Source organism: Dermochelys coriacea, chromosome 3, assembly GCF_009764565.3.
Source record: "Dermochelys coriacea isolate rDerCor1 chromosome 3, rDerCor1.pri.v4, whole genome shotgun sequence".
Lineage (NCBI taxonomy): Eukaryota > Metazoa > Chordata > Testudines > Dermochelyidae > Dermochelys > Dermochelys coriacea.
In genome coordinates this window covers 33667849-33692441 of record NC_050070.1, presented here as the reverse complement: position 1 = coordinate 33692441, position 24593 = coordinate 33667849, and the positions used below count along the sequence as shown (strand labels likewise).

Sequence of the window (24593 nt, the reverse complement as noted above, 5' to 3'; positions counted from 1 at the left end):
CTATTTGGAAAGTTAGAATGCGGGTATTGTTTCCTTTTGCATATCGGCTGATTTGCCAATGAATTGAATGGAACAGATTATGCCTTATCAGCAGAGGAGTGGCAAAGACGCTACAATTTCCCATCATATTATTTTTAGCCAATTGTGATTGTTTTTACAGTACTCCATTACGGGTTTTATCAGTGTGATTGTTAATGCACATACAATGACTGTGAGCTCTCTCTAAATTTTGTGTACGCAGTGAAATCCATTGGGAATATTTCAACTGCCGTGTAGTGTGCTACAGTTACAAAAATCTAAGGAACAGGGGAGGAAAATAAACTACCTGCTGTTAATATCCTTTTGAGTGTTTGGTCACAGGAAAAGCTATTATCTTTGTCCTCCTGGAAGCCAAACTGTGTCTATAAGCTTTTATCATTTTTAAAGATAAATTGCATTTATGTTGATATCCGTGTTCAAACTGCAGATTTTTAAAGTCATTGTACTGTCTTTTTTTTATTAATCACCTTCACCAGTGAAAGTCAGTGAACAGCAGACTGCTCATACAGTACTAAGTCTTCAATGCAATGTACAATCCTATTTTGGGGGATGTGGTGGTTCAATTCCATCACCTATAGATGGAAAAATAAATCCATACACTTTCCTTTTAAAACTAGCACCAAAACATTGTTCTTATGAGTACCATAATTCTACTTTGTTTGGGATCATAGTGGATCAAGGGCCTCAAATTTTTGCTCTAAGAATATTCACATGCAAAACTTTTGTTAGGTTTTGGCCCAACAATCAAACCTTTCAGTCATTACTTAGTCCTTTGTCAGGCTTTGGCTTGACTGGATAACAGAATGGTTTGGCTAGCACGTTCTAAACTTCTAGACTGAAATATTGGCCCCGTTGAAATAAAAGGCAAAACTCCCATAGACTCCAGTAGGACCAGGATTCACCCGTAATGCAGCCAAGGCCAGTTGTAATTTTAGAACCTACCAACTGGTAAAGCTAACATCCCTGGGGGGGCCTAGGCTTCAACTCAACGAGCTTAGCACATGCCAAAATACAATTGCCTCCTCTACGCTCGAGGTTTAGAATGTGCTAGCTAACGTGTTCTAAAAAACACCTTTCATACTCCTCAAGACAAACCCTTGGGCAAAGCTCCCATTGGTTTTCCCATTGTTTAAAACTTTTCGGTTCTTAGACTGTGCCCATCCCCACAAAATGAGTGTTTTCCAGAGGAGCCAGAGGTAAAAGTAAGCTGGTCCGGTCCGGTCCGGTGTACCGGCAAGAGCCAGTACGCCATGCCGGACCGGACCAGCTTCCCCGGCCGTGATTTAAAGGGCCCAGGGCTCCGGCCACTGCAGGGAGCCCTGGACCCTTTAAAGCGCCACCGGTGCTCTCGCAGTGAGACTCAGGTAGGGGCTCCCCGCAGTGGCCAGAGCACCGGGCCCTTTAAATCCCTGCCTGACCCGGCTGCCAGAGCCCCTGGCAGCTGGGCTCCAGCAGGGATTTAAAATAACGGGACCTGCGGTGGCCAGAGTCCCAGGGCCTTTACTTCACCCCTGGGCCCCGGGGCTCCCAGCCGCCTTTGCAGCTGGTAGCTCTGGAGTGATTTAAAGGCCCCAGGTCTCCCAGCCAGAGCCCTGGGGCCTTTAAATCGCCTCTTCCGGTTGAGGCCATGCCCCCACTCAGGACTCTGGTGTACCGGTAAGTCCTTTAAGTTACTTTCACCCCTGAGAGGAGCCTTTTGTGACATAGAACCACAAGTCACAGATGTTAGTTTTCTTCCTTTATCTCCCCATGGGACAGATATGTGGGGAACTTTTTTTTTTTAAATGAAATCCATCTTTTATACACTGTGCTATCTTTTTATAGCAGCAAGGATGAGGTCAAAGAAGCATGTGTGGCATTTGCAACAGAAAATGGTGAAGTTTTGAAGTGGTGCTTAGACCCTGCAAGAGTTTGTTCCACAGCCTTGGACAACATCCCAGAAAGTTCTGCCTTCTGCACTGAGCTTCACCCTTGTGGACAGCTCCTTTGGCCCTGAGGAATGCAGATGTCGACCGCAGCCCTCATCCTGCAGATCTCACAAATCTTTTAGGAATCTTAGACTCTCTCTTTCTTTGTTGATTTCTCAGTTGATTAGACAAAACCATATGAAACAGTCTTTCACTCTGCCCTACATGTGGATAGTCTTCACCAGCTATTACTGGGCCCTTTTCACCAAGAGTACAAAACCTGCCTCCCTTTTGGCTTTCCCGGTTCCACCAGCTGCCTGAGTAATTCAGGTCATTGCTTTATTTAGACCCTTTTTTGTTGCAGCTTAAAGATACTTGCCTTGTTAATGGTAGGGTCTCCCCTTCCTTCCTATACCTAGCTTTCTTGATCTTCTGATAGCTGGCAGTGGTCACTTTTCTCTTTCTTTCCTCTGCTGTCATGATTGGCTCAGAGCGCTCAGAACAGCTTAGGTCTTGAGTTGGGAGACAGGCAAAAGAGAGAGACTTAATTATCTTGTTCTCCCTCATTCCAAAGCTACAGCTCTTCTCTTCCTCCTTCCCCTCCTCGCCCCCCCGCTCCTGTGGGGATGCAGACTGAACAAAAACCGTGTGGAAGTGAACAGGTAAGGTTGGCTTCCTTCCCAGTTAGGGACTGGTTTATCTCTGGTTGCTGGGGGAAACTTGCCTTCGGGAGATATCTCCCTGCGGTGAGTCAGCACTGTTTCAAAGCAGGGCTCTTCGCCCCCTCCACTGAAAGGAGTTATTCTGCTCATTTTAAAGTGTGGGGTTTTAAAAAAAGATTTTTCCTTGTGAATATTCACAAGAATTAGTAACTTTTTAACAGGCATGTTGTTCCCCCCCATCCCCACCAGCTCTTGGCAAAATACCAGAACTTGCTTCTCACAGTCATTGGACTTTTTTTCAACAAACCTTTTGTTTGTATTAACTCAGAATTGCTCTTCACTATTGCATTGTGATGCATCGAGCCTTTTAATTAAACCAATAGAAACACTCTTTAGGCAAGATGAATAAAGCAGACTTGTAGCAATGGAGTTGTGTTTGTACAGTGTCTAGCACAACCAGTTCCTGATCCACGATGGGGGCTCTGAGGTGCTACCACAATAATAATAATAATAATTAATAATGAAGTAGCCTAGTCCTAGAGGAATGAACCTGCAGCTGGGAATTGTGGACTCCTGACTTGCTGTCAGGCTTTCGTCCAGTCAGTTCACCTCACTCTTTGTTATCATGTTGCAAAATGAGGTTAATACTTATCTTCATCATTTGGATGTCATGAAAACTAGTGGGTTATCATCTGTGGATTGGAATATGTAAAGTGAAGACCAGTCATTTCCTGCAGCTATACACTTCTCCAACACCTAGAGCATTCATTCTATTCTGTCACAAGAAATCTTCCTCAAACTGCATCATAAGGGAATATGCCTGCGTTGTGCAGGAGGTCAGACTAGATGATCATAATGGCCCTTCTGACCTTAATATCTATGAATATGTATTCTGTTTGCATAACGAGGGTTTTAGAATTCCTTCCTACATATGGGGTTGTTGAAAACAGACTAAAACATTTAGTTTAAAGATTAAATGTAGTTTATATGAATCAAAATAAAATTGTTAGCCTTCCTCTTCAACTATTATATTTATTTTCTTCAACAAAAGCCTCGAACCCTTATGTTGACTATTGCTTTGGAAAGCTTGCAGTTTTCTTCCTTTTTTTTATAATAGAAGTGCTGAAAAAGTAAATATAAGAGCAGCTAATGAATTGCTACAATGGCTGTCATAAATATAAAGGGAAGGATAAACACGTTTAAAATCCCTCCTGGCCAGAGGAAAAATCCTTTCACCTGTAAAGGGTTAAGAAGCTAGGATAACCTCGCTGGCACCTGACCAAAATGATCAATAAGGAGACAAGATACTTTCAAAGCTGGAGGGGGGGGAGAAACAAAGGGTGTGTGTGTGTGTGTGTGTGTGTGTGTGTGAGAGAGATGCATTTGCCGGGAACAGAAAGGAATGGAGTCTTAGAACTTAGTAAGTAATCTAGCTAGATATGCGTTAGATTCTCTTTGTTTAAATGGCTGAGAAAATAAGCTGTGCTGAATGTCTTGTCTTTTTGTAACTTAAGGTTTTGCCTAGAGGGATTCTCTATGTTTTGAATCTAATTACCCAGCATCTCTACAGACCAATGCATGGTAGAGCTGAGGCCGCAGCACAGTGGACCCTTAGCTGAGGTGGCGGCTGAAATGCCTAAGGAACACATGAACCGGTATGAACTGTTTTAAAACCAAGGCGAGAGTCGGAATGGGGCTAGCCCCCAAGCATTCCCGTTGGCGGTTCAGAGCCCTAAGGTGGAAACCAGACATGTCATTTACCTGACATGCCTACCACATTGTGAAACATTGGGATGCCTGGATATCAGGAGCAAGTGTTAAATCTCCAGCAGATTTGCCCTTCCTAATGCAAAAGGAACAGTTTTTGGAGGGTGTTCGAGAGGAAAAAGAAAGATTCATCCTAGTTGGGAAGTCCAAAACTGTAATCGAGACGGGGAGATTGGAGCCAAATGGGTGGAGGTGGCAGAAAAGAAAAAAAATGGTCGAAGTTGGAGCGGATACCAGAAGGGACAACCTCAGACCACCCCCTACTCCCGGGGGCCATCCAAGGCCCAACTACCCCCCAAGGAACCATCTAGCCACCTTATCGTCCCGCCACACCGTTCTCCAGCAACCCACCTCGCTCCAGTAACCCGTCAGCTGGACGATGTTTTAAATGTAATGAGCCGGGGCATGTAAAGGCCAACTGCCCCAAGAACCCCAACAGATTACAGTTCATTGTACCGGAATTACACCACAGGTCCTCGGTCCCAGATACCCTTGGAGTGGAGGGAAATTGTGAGTGTGGGCGGGAAGAAGGTCACCGCGTGGAGGGACACTGGAGCAAAGTGTCAGCTGTCCATGCTTCCTTAATGGACCCCAATTTAATCAACCCAGAGATCCAAGTGACGATTCAACACTTCAAGTTCAACTCTTTCAATTTGCCTACAGCCAAGTTGCCTGTCCAGTACAAGGGCTGGTCAGGAACGTGGACTTTTGCAATCTATGATGATTATCCCATCCCCGTGCTGGTGGGGGAAGACTTGGGCAATCGTGTGAAGCTAGCCAAGAGGGTGGGAATGGTCACCCGCAGCCAAGCTAAACAAGCCGTCACACCTACCTCTGTTCTGGAAAGTTCTACCAGGACCCAGTCAGAGGTGATGGACCCAGACCCCAGGCCAGTGTCTGCAACAGCGGTAGTGGATCCAGTCCCAGAGACCCAGACAGAGCCAGTCCCAGAACTGGAACCCGTGGAACACTAGCATCAGACCCATTGCCAGCACTAGACCAGTACTTGCAACCCCAACACCAGAGGGCCCCACCAAACCTGAACTGGCAGCAGCTGATAACCCTACACAAGAGGCTCAGCCGGAGCCTGAACCCCAACATAGTGCACCAATGGAGAGCGGTTCACAGTCAACAGAAACAGCCCCATCCCCTACATCGCTTCCAGAGGGACCAGGCATAGGTCCACAATCCAATGAGGAACTGATGTCTCCAGCATCAAGGGAACAGTTCCAGACTGAACAGGAAGCAGATGAAAGCCTCCAGAGAGCTTGGACGGTGGCACGGAGCAACCCACCACCTCTCAGCTATTCTAATCGATCCAGGTTTGTTGCAGAAAGAGGACTTTTATACAAGGAAACTCTTTCTGGTGGACACCAGGAAGACTGGCATCCTCAGAGACAGTTGGTAGTTCCAACTAAGTACCAGGTAAAGCTCTTGAGCTTAGCCCACGATCATCCTAATGGCCATGCTGGGGTGAACAGAACCAAAGACTATTTGGGGAGGTCATTCCATTGGGAGGGAATGGGCAAGGATGTTTCTACCTATGTCCGGTCTTGTGAGGTATGCCAAAAAGTGGGAAAACCTCAAGATCAGTCAAAGCCCCTCTCCAGCCACTCCCCAACATTGAGGTTCCGTTTCAGCGAGTAGCTATGGATATTCTGGGTCCTTTTCCGAAAAAGACCCCCCAGAGAGAAGCAGTACATACTGACTTTCATGGATTTTGCCACCTGATTGCCGGAAGCAGTAGCTCTAAGCAACACCAGGGCTAAAAGTGGGTGCCAGGCACTAGCAGATATTTTTGCCAGGGTAGGCTGGCCCTCTGACATCCTCACAGATGCAGGAACTAATTTCCTGGCAGGAACTATGGAAAGCCTTTGGGAAGTTCATGGGGTAAATGACTTGATCGCCCCCCATTACCACCATGAAACAAATGGCATGGTGGAGAAGTTTATTGGAACTTTGGGGGCCATGATAGGTAAATTTGTAAATGAGTACTCCAATGATTGGGACCTAGGGTTGCAGCAGTTGCTGTTTCCCTACAGAGCTGTACCACATCCCAGTTTAGGGTTTTCACCATTTGAACTTGTATATGGCCGCGAGGTTAAGGGCCATTACAGTTGGTGAAACAGCGATGGGAGGATTTACACCTCCAGAAACTAACATTCTGGACTTTGTAACCAGCCTACAAAACACCCTCCGAACCTCTCTACCCCTTGCTAAAGAAAACCTACAGGATGCTCAAAAAGGGCAAAAAGCGTGGTATGATAAACATGCCAGAGAGTGTTCGTTCAAAGTAGGGAACCAGGTCATGGTCTTAAAGGCGCTTCAGGCCCATAAAATGGAAGCATTGTGGGAATGGTCATTCATGGTCCAGGAGCGCCTGGGAGCTGTTAATTATCTCATAGCATTCCTTGCCTCAAACCGAAAGCCTAAGGTGTACCATATTAATTCTCTAAAGCCCTTTTATTCCAGAGAATTAAAGGTTTGTCAGTTTACAGCCCAGGGAGGAGATGACGCTGAGTGGCCTCAAGGTGTCTATTACGAAGGGAAAAGTGCTGGTGGCGTGGAAGAGCTGAACCTCTCCATGACCCTCGGGCGTAGGCAGTGACAGCAGATCTAGGAGCTGTGCACTAGCTACGTGCCGACATTCTCAGCCACCCTAGGACTGACTGAATGGGCATACCGCGCCATTGACACAGGTAATGCTTACCCAGTTAAAGTCCAACCTTACAGGGTGTCTCCTCAAGCTAAAACTGCTATAGAACGGGAGATCCAGGATATGTTACAGGTGGGTGTAATCTGGTCTGGCAGTGCATGGGCATCTCTAGTGGTTCTTGTTCCCAAACCAGATGGGGAGATATGTTTTTGCATGGACTGCCGTAAGCTAAATGCTGTAACTCGCCCAGACAACTATCCAATGCCATGCACAGATGAACTATTAGAGAAGCTGGGATAGGCCCAGTTCATATCTACCTTGGTCTTAACCAAGGGATACCGGCAAGTACCATTAGATGAATCTGTCAAGGAAAGGTCAGCCTTCACCACACATTTCGGACGGTATGAATTTAATGTACTCCCTTTCAGGCTGCGGAATGCACCCGCCACCTTCCAAAGACTTGTAGATGGTCTCCTACCGGGATTAGGAGAATATGCAGTTGCCTACCTTGACGATGTGGCCATATTTTAGGATTCCTGGGCAGAACACCTGGAACATCTACAAAAAGTCTTTGAGCACATAAAGGAGGCAGGACTAACTGTTAAGGCTAAGAAGTGTCAAATAGGCCTAAACAGAGTGACTTACCTTGGACACCAGGTGGGTTAAGGAACTATCAGCCTCCTACAGGCTATCCAAAAGTGGCCTGTCCCAAAGTCAAAGAAACAGGTTCAATCCTTCTTAGGCTTGGCCAGTTATTACAGACGATTTGTATCGCAATACAGCTAAATCGTCACCGCATTGACAGACCTAACCAAAAAGAAACAGCCAAATGCTGTTCAGTGGACCGAAGAGTGTCAGAAGGCCTTTCACCAACTTACAGCAACACTCATGTCTGACCCTGTACTAAGGGCCCCAGACTTTGACAAACTGTTCCTAGTAACCACAGAAGCGTCCGAGCATGGTGTGGGAGCAGTTTTAATGCAGGAAGGACCGGATCAAGAATTCCACCCTGTAATGTTTCTCAGCAAGAAGCTGTCTGAGAGAGAAAGCAACTGGTCAGTCAGTGAAAAAGAATGTTACGCCATTGTCTACGCTCTGGAAAAGCTACGTCCATATGTTTGGGGACAGCATTTCCACCTGCAAACCGACCATGCTGCGCTACAGTGGCTTCGTACCGCCACGGGAAATAACAAAAAACTTATTCGGTGGAGTATAGCTCTCCAAGATTTTGATTTCGACATCCACACATCTCAGGAGCTTCTAACAAAGTGGCTGATGCACTCTCCCGTGAAAGTTTCCCAGAATCAACTGGTTAAAATTGTCCTTGAGATGTGGAAAATATTGTTAGTCTTTATATACTTGGTAGTATATTTAGAGGTGCATGTGTCTTATTAATTCTGTTTTCTCTTAGAGCTCCAGGAAGATATCCCAGCCAGCGTTTCACCCTAGCTGTGATTTGGGGGGCGTGTCATAAATATAAAGGGAAGGGTAAACACCTTTAAAATCCCTCCTGGCCAGAGGAAAAACCCTTTCACCTGTAAAGGGTTAAGAAGCTAGGATAACCTCACTGGCACCTGACCAAAATGACCAATGAGGAGACAAGATACTTTCAAAGCTGGAGGGGTGGGGGAATAAAGGGTGGGTGTGTGTGTGTGTGTGTGTGTGAGAGAGATGCATTTGCCGGGAACAGAAAGGAATGGAGTCTTAGAACTTAGTAAGTAATCTAGCTAGATATGCGTTAGATTCTGTTTGTTTAAATGGCTGAGAAAATAAGCTGTGCTGAATGTCTTGTCTTTTTGTAACTTAAGGTTTTGCCTAGAGGGATTCTCTATGTTTTGAATTTAATTACCCTGTAAGGTATTTACCATCCTGATTTTACAGAGGTGATTCTTTTACTTTTTCTTCTATTAAAATTCTTCTTTTAAGAACCGGATTGTTTTTTTCATTGTTCTTAAGATTCAAGGGTTTGGGTCTGTGTTCACCTATGCAAATTGGTGAGGATTTTTATCAAGCCTTCCCCAGGAAAGGAGGTGGAGGGTTTGGGGAGGCTTTTGGGGGGAAAGACGTTTCCAAGTGGGCTCTTTCCCGGTTATATATCTGTTAGATGCTTGGTGGTGGCAGCAATAAAGTCCAAGGGAAAAAGGAAAATAGTTTGTACCTTGGGGAAGTTTTAACCTAAGCTGGTAAAAATAAGCTTAGGGGGTTTTCATGCAGGTCCCCACATCTGTACCCTAGAGTTCAGAGTGGGGAAGGAACCTTGACCTGTGGCCTTGCATTCTGGCTTGAAAATACTGTTGGTGGTGGTTCACAATACTGAGCAGTGTTGTTAATGAGTTTGTGGCAGTTTCATGTCATAATTCTGACTGACAACAATTTTCAGAAGAGGACTAGAGCGTGATTCACGTGGACCTGGGACCAGCCTGACCAAGTCTCCCAATATGTCAGGGAGACTTCAGTTTCCTGACTTCTGATTTAATAATGTTACCTCTCACATAGAAACTATACTACCCAAAACCATACATGTCATCCACACATGCAAGTCAGTGAGAGAGACTGACGCATGTCTGTGCAACACACAAGTTTGTAGGTAATGTAGTTGACTTCTGCTCAGCTTTTGCTTTTGCCAGTGCGAGTGTAGGGCTTGCCGGCCAATGGCAGGGTGAGGGGATAGATTTAAAGTGTGGGAATGTAGTGGTGTGTGAGAGCCTAGGCAGCACAAGATGAGTGAACTGGGACTGGTCAGTAAGTCAGGGATGGGGTCATTCTCCCCAAGGCCTTGGCTGTAGCAGGGAGAGAAGGGGAGTTCAGGGAGGGGGAACAGTCTGACTCACCCTGGGACTCAGTGCAGCAGGGGTAGGGTTGAGTATCAGTTGCATGTGATGGGGGGAGAGTCATGCCCTGTTCTTCTCAGGCTTTTGGATGCAGTAGGAGAGGGACTGGGGAGGGAATGGGCCCATGCTCTTCTATTCTACTTCAAACACCCTGTGAGAGCGAACATCTTTTTCCCCTTCCCTGGGTATAATTGTGGCCCTACCTCCCCAAATGCCGCTTATGGCTGAGCTTCTTATAGCCTTGAGCGGGGGAGAGGAGGTGAGTGGCAACTCTGCTCGCCTCGCTGTGTGTTCTTTGGAGTACAAGGCACTGGGTGGGGGGAGACTGAGTGGAGTATCAGTGTGGGGGACAAGGGGCTGTCAGTGGCGATGTTAGTGAGACTTGCAATGGAGTTGGTGGGGTGGAGGGAGCAGTGGGGTTAGCAATGGGGGCATTGGGGAAAGGGCTGGGGGGTAATTGGGGTTGGGAGTAGGGAGGCTTCCTGAAAGTTAATTTGAAAATGTAGGTGAATATGTCTGGAACTTGCATTTGGAAATGGGATACAGCAGTGAGAGTGTGACAGCAGAGGGCCCAGTTCACAGCTATTTGTTGCCAGAGCATGACCATAAAGGATAGGCACCCTGGTTCATAGTATTTTCTCTCAAATCATAACACAGTGTGACCAGAAAGAAACACATCACACAGCTGTTGTATGTTGTCTTTGTACAGATGGACAAGGTGCCTAGATACCAAGGCCCAAAATGTTGGTGGAATCTGGCCAGGTAGGTTGTAATGCACCACTGACTCTGTGGACAGACTATCTGTAGTGACCCAATAATACATTATGGGGAATGCTAAAAAGCACTTTATTTAGAACTGATTTGAAGTATGTGCCAGAGTATTATCTATTTTCCATTATTACGGTCAGAACCTTGGCCTCGCAGCACTGTGCACAGTGCAGACACCCAAGGAAATATGGTCTGTGTGCTCATCTTCTGATAAAACAAGTGAGTTACAAGGGTGGAGGAGAGGGGTGAAAATCAAACATGTAGAATTTCTGTATACATAGATTCACTTGCAACTTCTGTCCTGATAATTATAAGTACATACAATGACAAATATCCCCATCTACTCCTCCAGCCATTATAAACTGGCTGATTTCTTACAAGCATCACAATCAAGGTGAATCCAGAGGGTGTTAGTCTTGCATATAGATCAGTTAGACATTCCAAGCGCTGTGTTTCCCTTCCTCTTCTGGAGATATTTGACTGGAAACAGGCTTTTGTTTTTGAGCTCATTTAGTTCCTTCCTGTTGGTCCTAAGCTGGCATGCTAATGATTTCCACAGCAATCAGTTATAATGTCTCAAAGGATTTTTAGCTTCAGCTCTACTACATGTCTAATGCTGTAGAAGCAAACAGGGCTTCTCTTTGGAGAAATCTGTCTCTGCACAAGCCCGTCCTTGACAATGGAGCAAGAAGGATTGTACATGACTTTGACAACCATGGTTTTAGGGCCACCTCCCTCTGCTCAAACTAGTGCAGAAATCCCTTAATGCAGTAAAATGGCAGTTGTGCTGTCCAGGGTAATAGGTTGTAGCAAGGCACAGCACAGAGGAAAACTGTTATTCTCTGGATATCGCACACAGATATTTCCTGGGGGTGTTTGTTGCATCAGTGGGGGAAAAGAGCAAGCACGTGACTAGGGCCTCACCCAATTCATGGTCCATTTTAGTTAATTTCACAGTCATAGGATTTTAAAAATAGTAAATTTCACGATTTCAGCTATTAAAATCTGAAATGTCATGTTGTAATTGTAGGGGTCCTGACCCAAAAATGAGTTGGGGTTGGGGGGGTTCAAGGTTTATTGTGGGGGGGGGGTTGCGATGCTGCTACCCTTACTTCTGCACTGCTGCTGCTGGCAGCGCTGCCTTCAGAGCTGGGCAGCTGGCGAGTGGCAGCTACTGGCCAGAAGCCCAGCTCTGAAGGCAGAGCCACCAGCAGCAGCAGCTGTGCAGAAGTAAGGATGGCATGGCATGGTATTGCCACCTTTACTGCTGCCTGCAGAACTGGGCACTCGGCCAGCAGCTGCCACTCTCCGGCCGCACAGCTCTGAAGGCAGCACAGAAGGGTGGCAATACCGTGACCCACTGCAACTCCCTTTTGGTCAGGACCCCCAGTTTGAGAAACACTGGTCTCCACCATGAAATCTGTATGGTATATGGTAAAAGCACACAAAAAAACAGATTTCACAGGGGGAGACCAGATTTCTTGGTCCGTGATGCGTTTTTTATGGCTGTGAATTTGGTAGGGCCCTACACATGACTAGTGGGGTCTATGACTATTTGGATCTGCTGGCTAAAAAACCCTGGATAATGGAAGAGCTTGGGAAGTACTTACTAGTACAGTCCATGAACTATATTGATAGCTCTGCCCCTGTACCTCCTGGGTTTTTTTTAATTAGTGAATTTGAACAACTGGAGACCTGGTGGCCACTTCACTTCCCTTGGTTCCACTAGTTGAGGGGTAGTGTTAAGTTATGGCCAAGGTTTCATACAAGTCCTGCTGGTTAAAGCTGCTCAGTGGATGCACTGAATCAATGTGTCCCAAAGAGCTGTGACCACATCTGCTCCCTGGTTGGTGCCACCCACTTTTTGTATCATTTTGGGTCTTTGAAGCTGGAATTGTGGGCACCTACCTCCACTGGAGCTCCTCCTCCAAGCAGACCACTCAGTACTGAGGGACCTGTAGTGCTGGTTTATGGCAGCCAGCATAATTTGTCCACTCATTTGAGTATTGTGGCTCCATTGTCACCCAGGAGGGTGGTTGCCTTGCTGACATGAAACATGGAATCAGCAAGACTATGTGTTTATGCATTATCTTTGATGGTGTCCTCTGTGATCTCAGTGCCACATATTAACTCAGACTAAGATGCATACCTATCAAACAGCAGTGGCTTCTGTCCTTTTGTATTGCTCTGAAACCAGGGCCTCCACAGAGACACAGTGCTGGATGCTTTCAACGTGAAACAACAATGATGTATTGAAGGCAAATGGTGGTGTCATCATGTCACAAATGAGGATGTCAAGCTCTGGAACATCTAGCCTCCAGTGTCTTCCCAAGTGACTCTGCGTCAGCTCAGGTGGCTTTGCCATCTGCACCATATGCTGGAGTCCATACCATCTCATCAGCTTTGTGCTGGATCCAACAAAAGATGGATGGAGAAGACCATTCAGACAGCCGCATGCACACTGGAGGGGTGTCATGGCTTCCAACCTCACCCTCTTTAGCCTTAATATAGAGTTTTTTGTTTCAAAGAACAGGTCTATAAAAACGACCATTTTCAAAAAGGATAACTGGGATAAAGATCTGTCTAGTGCACATCTGTCACCATGGTATCTAGGTGATCTATGGGAATGGATGCAGTAATATATTACAGGTTTCAGAGTAGCAGCCGTGTTAGTCTGTATTCGCAAAAAGAAAAGGAGTACTTGTGGCACCTTAGAGACTAACAAATTTATTAGAGCATAAGCTTTCGTGAGCTACAGCTCACTTCATCGGATGCATTTTCCGATGAAGTGAGCTGTAACTCACGAAAGCTTATGCTCTAATAAATTTGTTAGTCTCTAAGGTGCCACAAGTACTCCTTTTCTTTTTAGTAATATATTACTTGACTTGTTAGTAGACATGGTCAATCACTGCTGTTTTAAGGAGGAATTCCTCCCATAGTCACTTCAGTTGCCTTGTACAAATCTCTCCATGATTAAATATGCATAGATGTTGTGTAGTAAATTGCTTGTCAGCCAAGTAGGATTAGTGTGGTGCTAAGAAGAAATCTAACAAGATTTGTAGATGCCACAGAGCATCTTGCACTCTGGAGAAGGAGTGATGGGGGAAGGGTGTATACTGGAGCTTCTCACGGTTATTAAGTACCTTCTCTTCCACTGATTACAGAGCAGCAATCATGCTGGTAGCTTTGCTGCCAGCTTTTTACACAGTAAAGCCACACAGACTATTAGATGGGAAAGAAGCTTAAAAACAGCAAAGTAACCTTTTTGTATTTTCCTTGTATTTTACTTTTGGAATACGTTGCATACCATGTCCCAGCTCTTCTGTATAGTCAAAAGCCAGACGCTGGGAGGTTACCTGGCTTGCTGGGGCTATGGGTAAAACTGTCTACCAGTTTAACCATTTCATCTGCTAAACGGGCTGCGAAATTGAAATTGTCAGTCTGATATGATGATTAATGTTACCTAGGATATCTAACTTATGTTCAGCAGCAAGGGCATAAATACAGCATTGCTGAGTCTTCCTTAGAAAAGAATTTCTTCTCCCCAAATTATTTTTCTCTTATTTTACATGTGAGGATATGCAACAAAAATACACAATGGTAGTTTTGTAAAGCAGAAGATCTTTCATAGCAAAACCACACAACTTTGTAAAATGTAACTACTGCAAAAAATAAGGTAATATTGTGCATCTATTACTTCAATCTCTATTTGTCTAACCCCATCACTGTAGCGCTTGAGCAGCTGTCTAGTATCCTTTCACCAGAAGAGCTACACATGGCTCAGAATGTAGATTGGGAGCTATAACAAACCAAATGTAAACTGCTCTGAGATGTAGGACATCACAAATTTCATTCTTTTACAGAATTTAAGGCCAAAAGGGACTATTATGATTATCTAGTTTGACCTCCTTCATAACATAGAACTTTTAAATGTCAACTAGTAATTCCTGCATCTAGCCCAACAAGCTCTGGTTGAATTAGATATAGATATAAATATATATATTTAGAAAGCTATCCAGTCTTGCTTTAAAGACTCCAGATAATAGAGAATTTGCAATCAGTTTGATTAATCACTCTTACTTAAAACATTTCTCAGTGTCTTGTCTGAACTTTCCTTCCTGTTTCGGCTTTGGTTCTTCTTACTTTGTTCATGTTAGTATAGGCTCACTAATTTCTATAGGCCCTGATTCAGAAAAGCAGTTAAGCATCTCTGTAACTTTAAGTATATGTGTGATGGCATTCACTTACAGCAGGTGGTTCCTCCTTGAGGCTGCTGTGGGGATCAGTTCTTGCTTTATCTGGTGCTCTCTTCCATCAGTTACTTGAGCTGTGACCCATCTCTTTCTTCACAACTGAGGCCTGCCTCTTTGTGACTCAGCCCTCCGGCCAGGTCACTATATAATTGTCCCCTTCTGGGTAACCAGTCTGGTTATTGTCTCCAATGAGCCTGTGCCACTTCCCAGTGGCTGGTAGAGGAACCCAGACACATCCTCTACACTGGGTTCCAGCCCAGCAGGGACCCTATAAAAAGCAGCCCAGATCTGCACAGTCCTATCCCTTACTGGTGTTTTCCTGAGCTGCTTCAGCTCACTCAACTTCCTTTCTTCAACAACTCCTCTGCGGTTGACCATTCTTTCAGAACTAGAACCCCAGGGCTGCTTCTCCCTCTTGGACTTTCTCCTCCCCTCTTCTCTGCTCCCAGATTCTCTCTCTGCTGCAATCTTCCTGGCTTTATAATCTAGCCTACTCCTGCCCATCTGGGCTTCTTATTCAGTTAGGCCTGGCTTTTCATCTGGGTGCAGCCAGGTTCCCTAACTGGCCTCTCAGGCCCACACTGACCTCTTCAGGGCCTGTGTGGGTATACACACGCCATCACATACATATTTAAAATTGTGTAAATTAAATTAAATTATTTACTTTGATATCAATATTAAGGGCTACTTTGCCTGTATTTCTCCCTTGTGGTCCAGCCATGGCACCCATTCTAGGCTCTGGGCTCCTCAGCCATCACCTCTTTTGGGCAGAGACCTGGGACCGGTGTTTTTCCAGGCTGCATAGTTCTCTGGCCAGATTGAGTTCCCCAGCAAGTCAGACTGCTTAAATAGGTCTGCTTTGCTTTCTCCTCAGAGGTTATAAACGGTGTAATTGCCCACAGTTATAAGGTTACAGTTTTTCTTAAGCAAACATATTTATTCGTATGCTGAATGCATTACCGAGAAAACGTATTAAAACAATAAAAGAACCTATACACATGGTCATATGTTTACCCCAGAGATCACCCCACTTCAGTAAGGTTCTGGTAGGAGTCAGTTTTTCAAAACTCACACAGGGGCTATTTCTATGTTAATTTCTTTGTGTACATTGCACTGTATCATGCTATACTAAATCTGAAGGTACATGGTATAACTGTCCAAACTGACCTAATAATGCAGTGATCCTTTTTTTTCAACTATTTGGGAGTTACCAGGCCATGTCTGACAGTTGACATTGCACTTCACTGGAGCTGGAGGCCAATGTGAAGCACCTTTGAAGGGCATTCATTCTATTAATATGCTGAAATCTGCTTTTAAGTAACGTTAGGACAAGTTGGTTTGCACGTTGGTTTGTAAATGTGCAGCCCTTGAGGATAAAACTGCCCCTCCCCCCGCCATTCTGAAAAGCCCCTCAGTTTATCCCCAGAATCAGGGTGGGCCAGCAGACACTGGGCAGTGATGAGAGCAGTTCCCCCAGCAGCTGTGAAAACAGAGGAGACAGCTCCCTCTGCATCCTGCAACCATGTGTATGGCTGAACTAAGGGAGCTTCTTCAAGAAACAATGCTCCTGACAGCAGACAGGCTCCTCTTAAAACAAGAAATCAAAGGATAGCAGCATTCCTACAAAATCCATTATATTCAAATTCCTAGACCATTGCATGAAACAAGAATTCTTCCAGACAGCAGCCTGGAGGAAAGGTCAAGGGTGGTGTGTACGGAGAATTGTTAAACCGGGGAAGCGGAAAACAGATGTGTGGGAATGATGATGATGGTCACCTCGGGTTTTTTTGAGGATTCGTCAACTATCATAGTTTGTACTAATGGATCTTTGCATGACTCCACAGCCCAGTTTGGGAAGAACAGCCTTCACTGAACTGGCCACAGAGCCATTTGCCTAGTTGTATTAGTCGCTTAGTTGTTTCCATGCCTGGTTCTGTGCTTCCAGGTGATCCTTCTCAACGTCACACCCAGCCTTACAGTGTGGTGTCATGCAGTACGATCAATTGCCAGTTGCTCAAAGAAATGTTTGTTTTTCACAGATTTTGTTTGAGTGCCTTTGAAGTGTTTCATCTGCCCTCTGCACTTACGATTGCTGGAGTTTAATTCAGAATGTAAGACTTGTGTTAGAACCTTAACATAGGGCTAAAAGTAATCACTGTAGGTATCACAAATGGAAACTATCAAGCTTTTTAATGTGTTGTTGATAACAGGTCCATGTTTCACACCCGTAGAGCAATGTCATGAGGACAACGGCATTATAGACTTTGGAGTTTTGTCTACACAGGTGCCATGTTGCTTCCAGATTCATTGAGAAAGGCGACCATATATGCATTGGCTTCCTTAATTCACGCATCCACTTTGTGGTCAATTGTCACTTAATCGTTCAACATGCTGCTAAGATAAATAAACTGTTTGACAGCTTGGAGCATGATACATTCCAGTCTTATTGAGGGATCTTGGTAAGGTTGTTGAAGAACTAGCTAATACAGAATCTTGGTTTTCGTTTGACTGATGGTGAGGCCAAAGTTAGTTGGTAAGCACAGCTGTTTGTGAGATCTTTTAGTGCTGCTTCAGAGTGCACCATCAGGGCACAATTATCCAGCATGTGCCTGGATCAGCATTTCTATCACCTTGGTGTTTGCGTGTAGATGAGCAAGATCGAAGAGCTTACAAGTGCAGAGGTGTGTGAAGATGCTATTTGAAGCACCACAAAGGGCTTCTTTCAGCATCACAGGAAAGAATAGACCAAAAAGACCAGGAGCAAGAACACATCCCTGCTTTACCCCTTTTATGATTGGAAATGGATCGGTTAGAATTGCCAAATGATGTTAATACATTTGTCTGGACATCCAAATTTAGCCAGCAATTTCAAAGGGCAATGCAGTGGGCTTCATGCAATGCCTTGGTTAGATTGAGAACCACAATGTACAAAGGTTGGTGGTGATTGCTACATTTTTCCTGTAATTATTGAATGGTGAAAAGTATGTCAGCAGTGCTCCACTGAGCACAACAGCAGCACTGTGACTCAGATAGAACTTTTTGATGATTTGGGTCAGGAGTTGCAAGGCTGTCCTAACCCATACACCAAATATGCAGCTGCGTAGGGCACCAGGAAATTTGGGGCATCAAATTTCCTGGTACCCAGCTGATGCGGGCTCTAGTCCCTGCTCTGCCTCTTCCCCATGGCCCCCGCCCTGCTCCACCCCAGCCCCACCCCTTCCTGCCACTGAGGAGTGCAGCAGGGCAAGGCCTGCACTCACCAGTGGTGGGAAGTGCAGCGACCCGGCCTCAGCCACGCCACCAGTGAGTGCTGGGGGGTGGTTCCCCCAGTCCCCTAAGCCAGCCCCCCCCCCACAGAGGCCTTGGGTCAGCCCCTGTCCCGTTTCTCCTGCCCCCCCTCCCCAGTGCAGGGGCTGAGTAGGGCCCCAGAATAGCTAGGGGCAGCCCTGAGGAGTTGGTTCAAGAGGATCCGTACAAGAATCTTGCGGGCCACAGAAAGCAAAGAGATACTGCAATAGTTATCACAATCGCTCTTTGAGATTTTTATAAATGGTGACAATGCTGGAATCTTTCAGTTGTTGCGTTATAATTTCTTGAAGCCAGATATGTGAGAAAAATTCAGAGAACTCATGAATGAGATTTCCTCCACGTTGGAAAACCTAGGTTGGAATAGGATTGGGACCGGAGGATTTATTATTTGTCATTACTTGAATAGTCTTCAGTGCCTCGGCTCGTATGGGTGAATTGGCCAGTTGTGTGGGGAGGAGGAAGGGGAGGACAGAAGGGAATGGAAAAGGCAGGGAAAATGGTAGTATGTGTACATGTGCAGGGGAATGTGGAAGTCAGGATCTGGGGGAAACAGGCCAGTACACTTTGGCTGCTTTACTCTCCCTTGCTGAGAAACAAAGGTATCTTGAGTTATGAAGAACTTCTCTGAGCAGGACTTCCATCCCCTCAGATACTGCTCAACTGAGACTAAAGAATTAATGTTTGTATAATCAGTTCACAGTTGCCAAGTTTAACGCAGCTGCAATGACATTTTGTTTAAATTTTGTTTACAAATTTTAAGCATTGTTAGTAAGGACATATGGCCAAGTCAATTCAGTGGAAATTGTTTTTTTAGATACAGATGATTCTTCTTAGTGTCTCATTACAAGGAAAATAAAAATGCTGCTTAACATGTTGGTATTCAAAAAAGCCTGCATATAGCAGGCAGATGCCTTTGCCACTTTCTCTCACCCATTCCAGCCATTAGGCAGCTAATCTCAATTCCCCTTCCCTCCTAGGAGATTTGTTACACAGCACTGATCGTTTTACAGGTCATTTTCAGTGATTGCACTCAAATAGCAATTCATGGTTGGGTTGTTTTTTTTAATCACTTTACCCCTTTGTTCTTCTAGGAATAATCTTACAAAAGGTTTAACAGGAGGAAAATCCTACAGTAATTTTACTGGGATGGTTTAAAAGGGATAGCATCAAGGTTAGTTACTGAGCCCTGGATTGTGAACTGGGCTCATAATCTGTTTTGCATTTCGTTCCCTGTGTGGACATGGTGATCTGCTGATGCAATGTGGAATTTCTAACAGTGCTACCAGTTTTGGTTTTCTAATTCTGGCGCCACCTCATGCATTCACTTCCAGGCAGTGGGGGGAGGAGAGATCCACCCAAGAGGAGGGAGCTTACACTGCTGCTGCTTCAGCTCCGGGAGCCTCTGTTATACGGCAAAGGGAATTTTGAACAGCCAGAAAGAGCCTCACCTGAAATAAAACCCTTACGGGACAGGACCTGGGACAGATTCTGCCTGACACTTACTGACTTCAAGGCGGCAGCTGGGTTCCTAAGCAGATGTAGCAGGAGAAGCACATTTTGGCTTGGTTGGTATTAAGAGTATGTGAAGCTCAATGATAAGTTAGTGGATAGAGAAGGCCCTGAGTATTGGACAAGGCAGGGATGAGCTTCTCCCTTCCCTAGAAGATGTTAGAAAAGGGGAACATATGTTTGACTGGCTTTGGCAAAGGTCCCAAACAGGTTGGTGAAGAGAATTGCCAAATTAATTATTAATGCTAGTAAAGTGCACTGAGCTCAAAAACTGTTCTTTTAAGTGCTAAGCATTGTCATTAAATATATATGCTGTTTCATCTGAATCCACGCTCACCATTTACAGATGGGGGGATAGGAAGAGCCGACAATGGCACCATGGTAGGACTGATACCTTTGCCACTGGTGGTGCTGAGATCCACAGCCCAGGGCCCTGGTCTCCCAGATTTCAGCTGTCTGTGGTAGTTGCCAGCCATACACCTAGCAGCCCCAGCCGAGCAGGAGACCATAGATCAGAAACATTCCAGGAGCCAAGCATCTCCTGAAGTGAATCCCTGTCTTCGTTGCTTTTGTTCTGACAAAGGCAAGGAGATGGGCCTTAATATACTGTCTGCAAAGATGCAGAGTTACCGTTTCCACAGCAACGGTAACTTTTAAAAGTATCAGCTATTCAGTTTCTTTCTATTTTTCTCCAAGAAGCTGAGATATTATTTCTCCTGAAAAAAAAAAAAACCACACCTCATAATGGGGAATCTGACAAAAGAATTTGTTGGGCTATAAAGGGCTATATTGCCACCAATGGAGTAACTCACTGCAGTAGTTGAAAGTATGATGTTGGGAGAAAGCGAGGATTTTGCCATAGTCAAGATGCAAGAGGGGAAAGCCAAAATATCAGTGTGGGATTAAGAACAAATCCTCACAAAGGAGCCTTGCAGGCAGGCTTAAAGAATGCACAGTGTGCATAGGGAAGACTGAAGGAGCAGAATATAAATGTGGATCTCTGACATTACTGGGTGCATTATATGTGATGGTATAATTAAGACAGGAGAAATTGTTCACCACTTGTTATTTCAGTAGAAAGCCAACTGAGAGTTCTTTCAAGTTTTATTTATTTATTTACTTGTGATTCTCCCCTGTAGAGCAGAGAGGGAGGTTTCAGTTGGTATTGTATTTCTAAACGTAACACAAGTCCACATGTTTCAGAGTAGCAGCCGTGTTAGTCTGTATTCGCAAAAAGAAAAGGAGTACTTGTGGCACCTTAGCGACTAACAAATTTATTAAAGCATAAGCTTTCGTGAGCTACAGCTCACTTCATCGGATGCATTTGGTGGAAAAAACAGAGGGGAGATTGATATACACACACTTTCTGGTGCTAGGTTGGTTGGGTTAGCTGATTCCCTCCGGCTTCTCAGATATTTACCATTGCACTGAAAATACTCAGTGATTTGAGGTGAAGTAAATAAGTAAAAGTGAGATGTCATTATATGTTGATGCTTAGGATGCTTCTGTCAGTTGAGGGGTGGCAGGACTAAAATGCTATTTGTAGTTCTGGTATTTTGTTTCCATTGCCTAGAGCTGGAGGGGGATGGATTATGGTGCTGGCATTTGGCATATGGTGCTGGCCTATGGTGCTGACATTATAAATCAAGATGGTGGCAGCTGGTAAGAAGGGAGCTGAGGAGAGAGCCAGGGCAAGATGATAGCTGAGGGGAAATAAGACTGGCTAAGGGCAAAAAGAAAAGCCACTATATCACATGGTATTGGCTTAATCTGATCCCTGTGTGGCTCTTTTCATAAGCGAAGAGGTTTGCCTTTAGCCCAAAACACCCTTTTCTCCTTCCAGCTGTTGTGTGTTTTGCCGTATGCCACACTTTTAGAGACCATATTTTCAATTCTGCTTTCTCTAAAGCTCAGTGGGATCCGTTGGGATGAAGAATACGATATATATGCATAATTATCATTTATTAATTTATATTGTTTTATTATGCAGGACATTCTTTTTTGAGTCCTCATTTGTGCATTCTTCCTTCACATTGAAAATGAAATATATCATCACCAAGAAGTTCAGTTAGTTATTTTCTGTAGAATGGGATATAAGCCACATAACCTTTCCCGTTCTGTTGTACTTGACAGATGACTGTTAATGGGTAGCTACTGCTTACTAAACTGTTATGGTTTCTGGTGACATAAATCTGAGCGATTTATGAAGATGGGTTAATCTAATTTTATCTTTTATTTTCCTAACCTTCCATTTTACTTGCCTCTTATTTACTGTGTAATTTTTAATTGAGGCAAAGCTGTCTAATGAATAGAGCATGGAAATGGATTTCAGGAGATGTAGTTCCTGCCACTTATTTAGTTTACTGTATAACCATGAAAGTCTCTCAATATGTTTGTCTATTTCCCCAGTTGTAAAAGGGAAATAATATTTACGCACCTCTGCAACGTGATTTTAAATCTTCAGATGAGCAAGTCAAAGCATGAATGATGAGAAGAATAATTTATATTTGGAAGAATAGTTACACTCTCCTCTTTTACAGTGCCTGAAACAGTATGTGGAACTTTTGATCAAAGAAGGTCTAGAAACAGCAATTAGTTGCCCTGATGCTTCCTGCCCAAAGCGAGGTCATCTACAAGAAAATGAGGTATTGTTTTACTGCACATGGGTTCTTTCAGTATATTCAGATGTCTTGCTAAGGGTATATTATAGCTGTTGTTTATTGCTAGCATATGTTAATAATTTATAAAGGTAGAATGCTGGATCTCCATTCATTTGAAATGCCTTGGATTATTGCTGTTTCTAATTTGTAATTTCTCTTTTTTTTATTTTAACAGATTGAGTGTATGGTTGCATCAGAAATCATGCAAAGGTACAAGAAGCTACAGTTTGAAAGAGGTACAGTATGAAACATCAGCCTTTACTCCAGACCAATGGCTGGCTTCCAAATATATGGGAATAGTGTTACCCCCAGATCCATGTTACAGAGATCAGACTGTGGTCCTGTGTGTGTTTATACAGTAGTGTTGGAGCCTTATATGATTTGTGAGCGGAAGAAAGCTTGAATTGTTTCTTCCTTTATCAGGTCCTGCTATTGCATGAATGCTGCCATGTACCATGTGATGGAAACTGAGTTGCAGACAGAAAACTGCTGCATATTATATTAATATGTTACTGAAAGGGGGAATTCTCTGGGCAGCATGCACTTGTATGCTTTATATAGCACTTTATGGTAGGATGGTGGTACCTAGGACTCTGCATAGAAATGCAGGGGTCTTCTATGGAGCCAATCCAAGTTTGGGTGCTGGAATCCTGCAAGATAATTATTGTTTGCAGTATTATAGCTGTGTTGAGTCCCAGGGGAGCAGAGAGACAGAGTGGATGAGGTAATATCTTTTTTTGGACCAAATTCTGTTGGTGGAGGAGAGAAGCTTTCAAGCTACACAGAGCTTTTCTTCAGGTCTAGGGTAATTATTGGTGAGGCATAGTGACAGGTGCATCTTGTTGATTCTAATCTGAATATGAGGGGTTTGTGTGGCACTCTAGGAGGCAAGGGAACTTGAGTCTGGGTGGAATATCTTGAGACCCGCTAACACCAGGGGAGAGAACTTAGAATGAGGTTTATGTTTGGTTATGGTTCTTTTAGCGACTGATCCAAAACCCACTGAATTCAGTGGGACTGTTTCCACTGACTTCAGTGGGTTTTGTATCAGGCCCTGAATTACCAGTAAACCAGCCTCCAGGAAAGCGGTAGAACGAGATAATGTTCTTTTCTATTATTTTTATTTATTTATTAATTTGACATCTTTGCCAAAAAGACACTTATGGCAGTGCCTACCAATCAACTTTAAATGGGGCCCCCTTGGGCTAGGCACTGTACAAAAACCTCTATTGAGTTGGGTGAGAATTTCACATGCCTACAAAATATGAAATAAGCTCTATTAACTGTATAAATATAATTTTGTTCAATAAAACTTAAAATATCCCCTCCCCTTCTCTGGGACAGTTTTAATCCATAAATTAAAAGTGAACACTAACTTTGACTAACAAAATTATCATAGATAATAAAGGGGAAGGGATGCAGATCAGGGTAAGTAAAGAACAGGTCAGAGATACTCTGACCAATCTGAATGAATTCAAATCAGCAGAGCCTGATGCTATTCACCTCAGGGTGCTGACAGAATTAGCTGAAGAAATCTCAGAGCCACTGGCAATAATATTTGCAAACTCATAGATGACAGGAGAGGTCCCAGAAGCCTGGAGAAGGGCTAACGTAGTGCCCATCTTTAAAAGGGGGAAAAGGAGGCGCCGGGGACCTATAGACTAGTCAGCCTGACCTTGATACCTGGGAAGCTACTAGAACAATATATAGAACATTCAATTTGCAAATACCTGGAGGATGAAAGGGTGATCACTAGCAGCCAGCATGGATTATAACAACAAATCATGCCAAACCCACTTGATTTCCTCCTTTGACAAGGTATCTGGTTTGGTGTATAGGGGGAATGCAATGGACATAATATACTTTGACTTTAGCAAGGGTTTTGACATGGTCCCACCTGACATTCTGCTAAGTAAGCTGGAGAAATGTGGGCTCGGTAGAACTGCCATTAAGTGGATACATAATTGGTTAAACAACTGCAAACAAATAGTAGCTATGAATGGAATGATGTCAGATTGGAAAGAGGTCTCAAGTTGGGTTCCACAAGGATCGGTTGTGGGGCCATTCTTATTTCACATCTTTATTAATAGGTGGGTATAGAGAGCATACTGATCAAATTTGCAGATGACACAAAGGGGTTGCAAACACTTCGAAGGGTAGAGCTAAAATTCAAAGGAATATTGAGAAACTGGAGAACTGGACTATATATGAAATTCAACAAAGACAAAGATA

General features: G+C 44.2%; 1 protein-coding gene across 2 annotated transcripts in view; it reads left to right on the top strand.

Moving 5' to 3' along the window:
• RNF144A (ring finger protein 144A) overlaps positions 1-24593 on the top strand; it is a 101618-nt gene that overhangs the window by 64228 nt on the left and 12797 nt on the right. For both annotated transcript variants that reach the window (XM_038397371.2, XM_038397375.2), the window contains exons 3-4: positions 22242-22346; positions 22537-22597. In XM_038397371.2, the coding sequence (XP_038253299.1) occupies positions 22242-22346; positions 22537-22597 (166 nt within the window). The remainder of the gene's footprint in view (positions 1-22241; positions 22347-22536; positions 22598-24593) is intronic.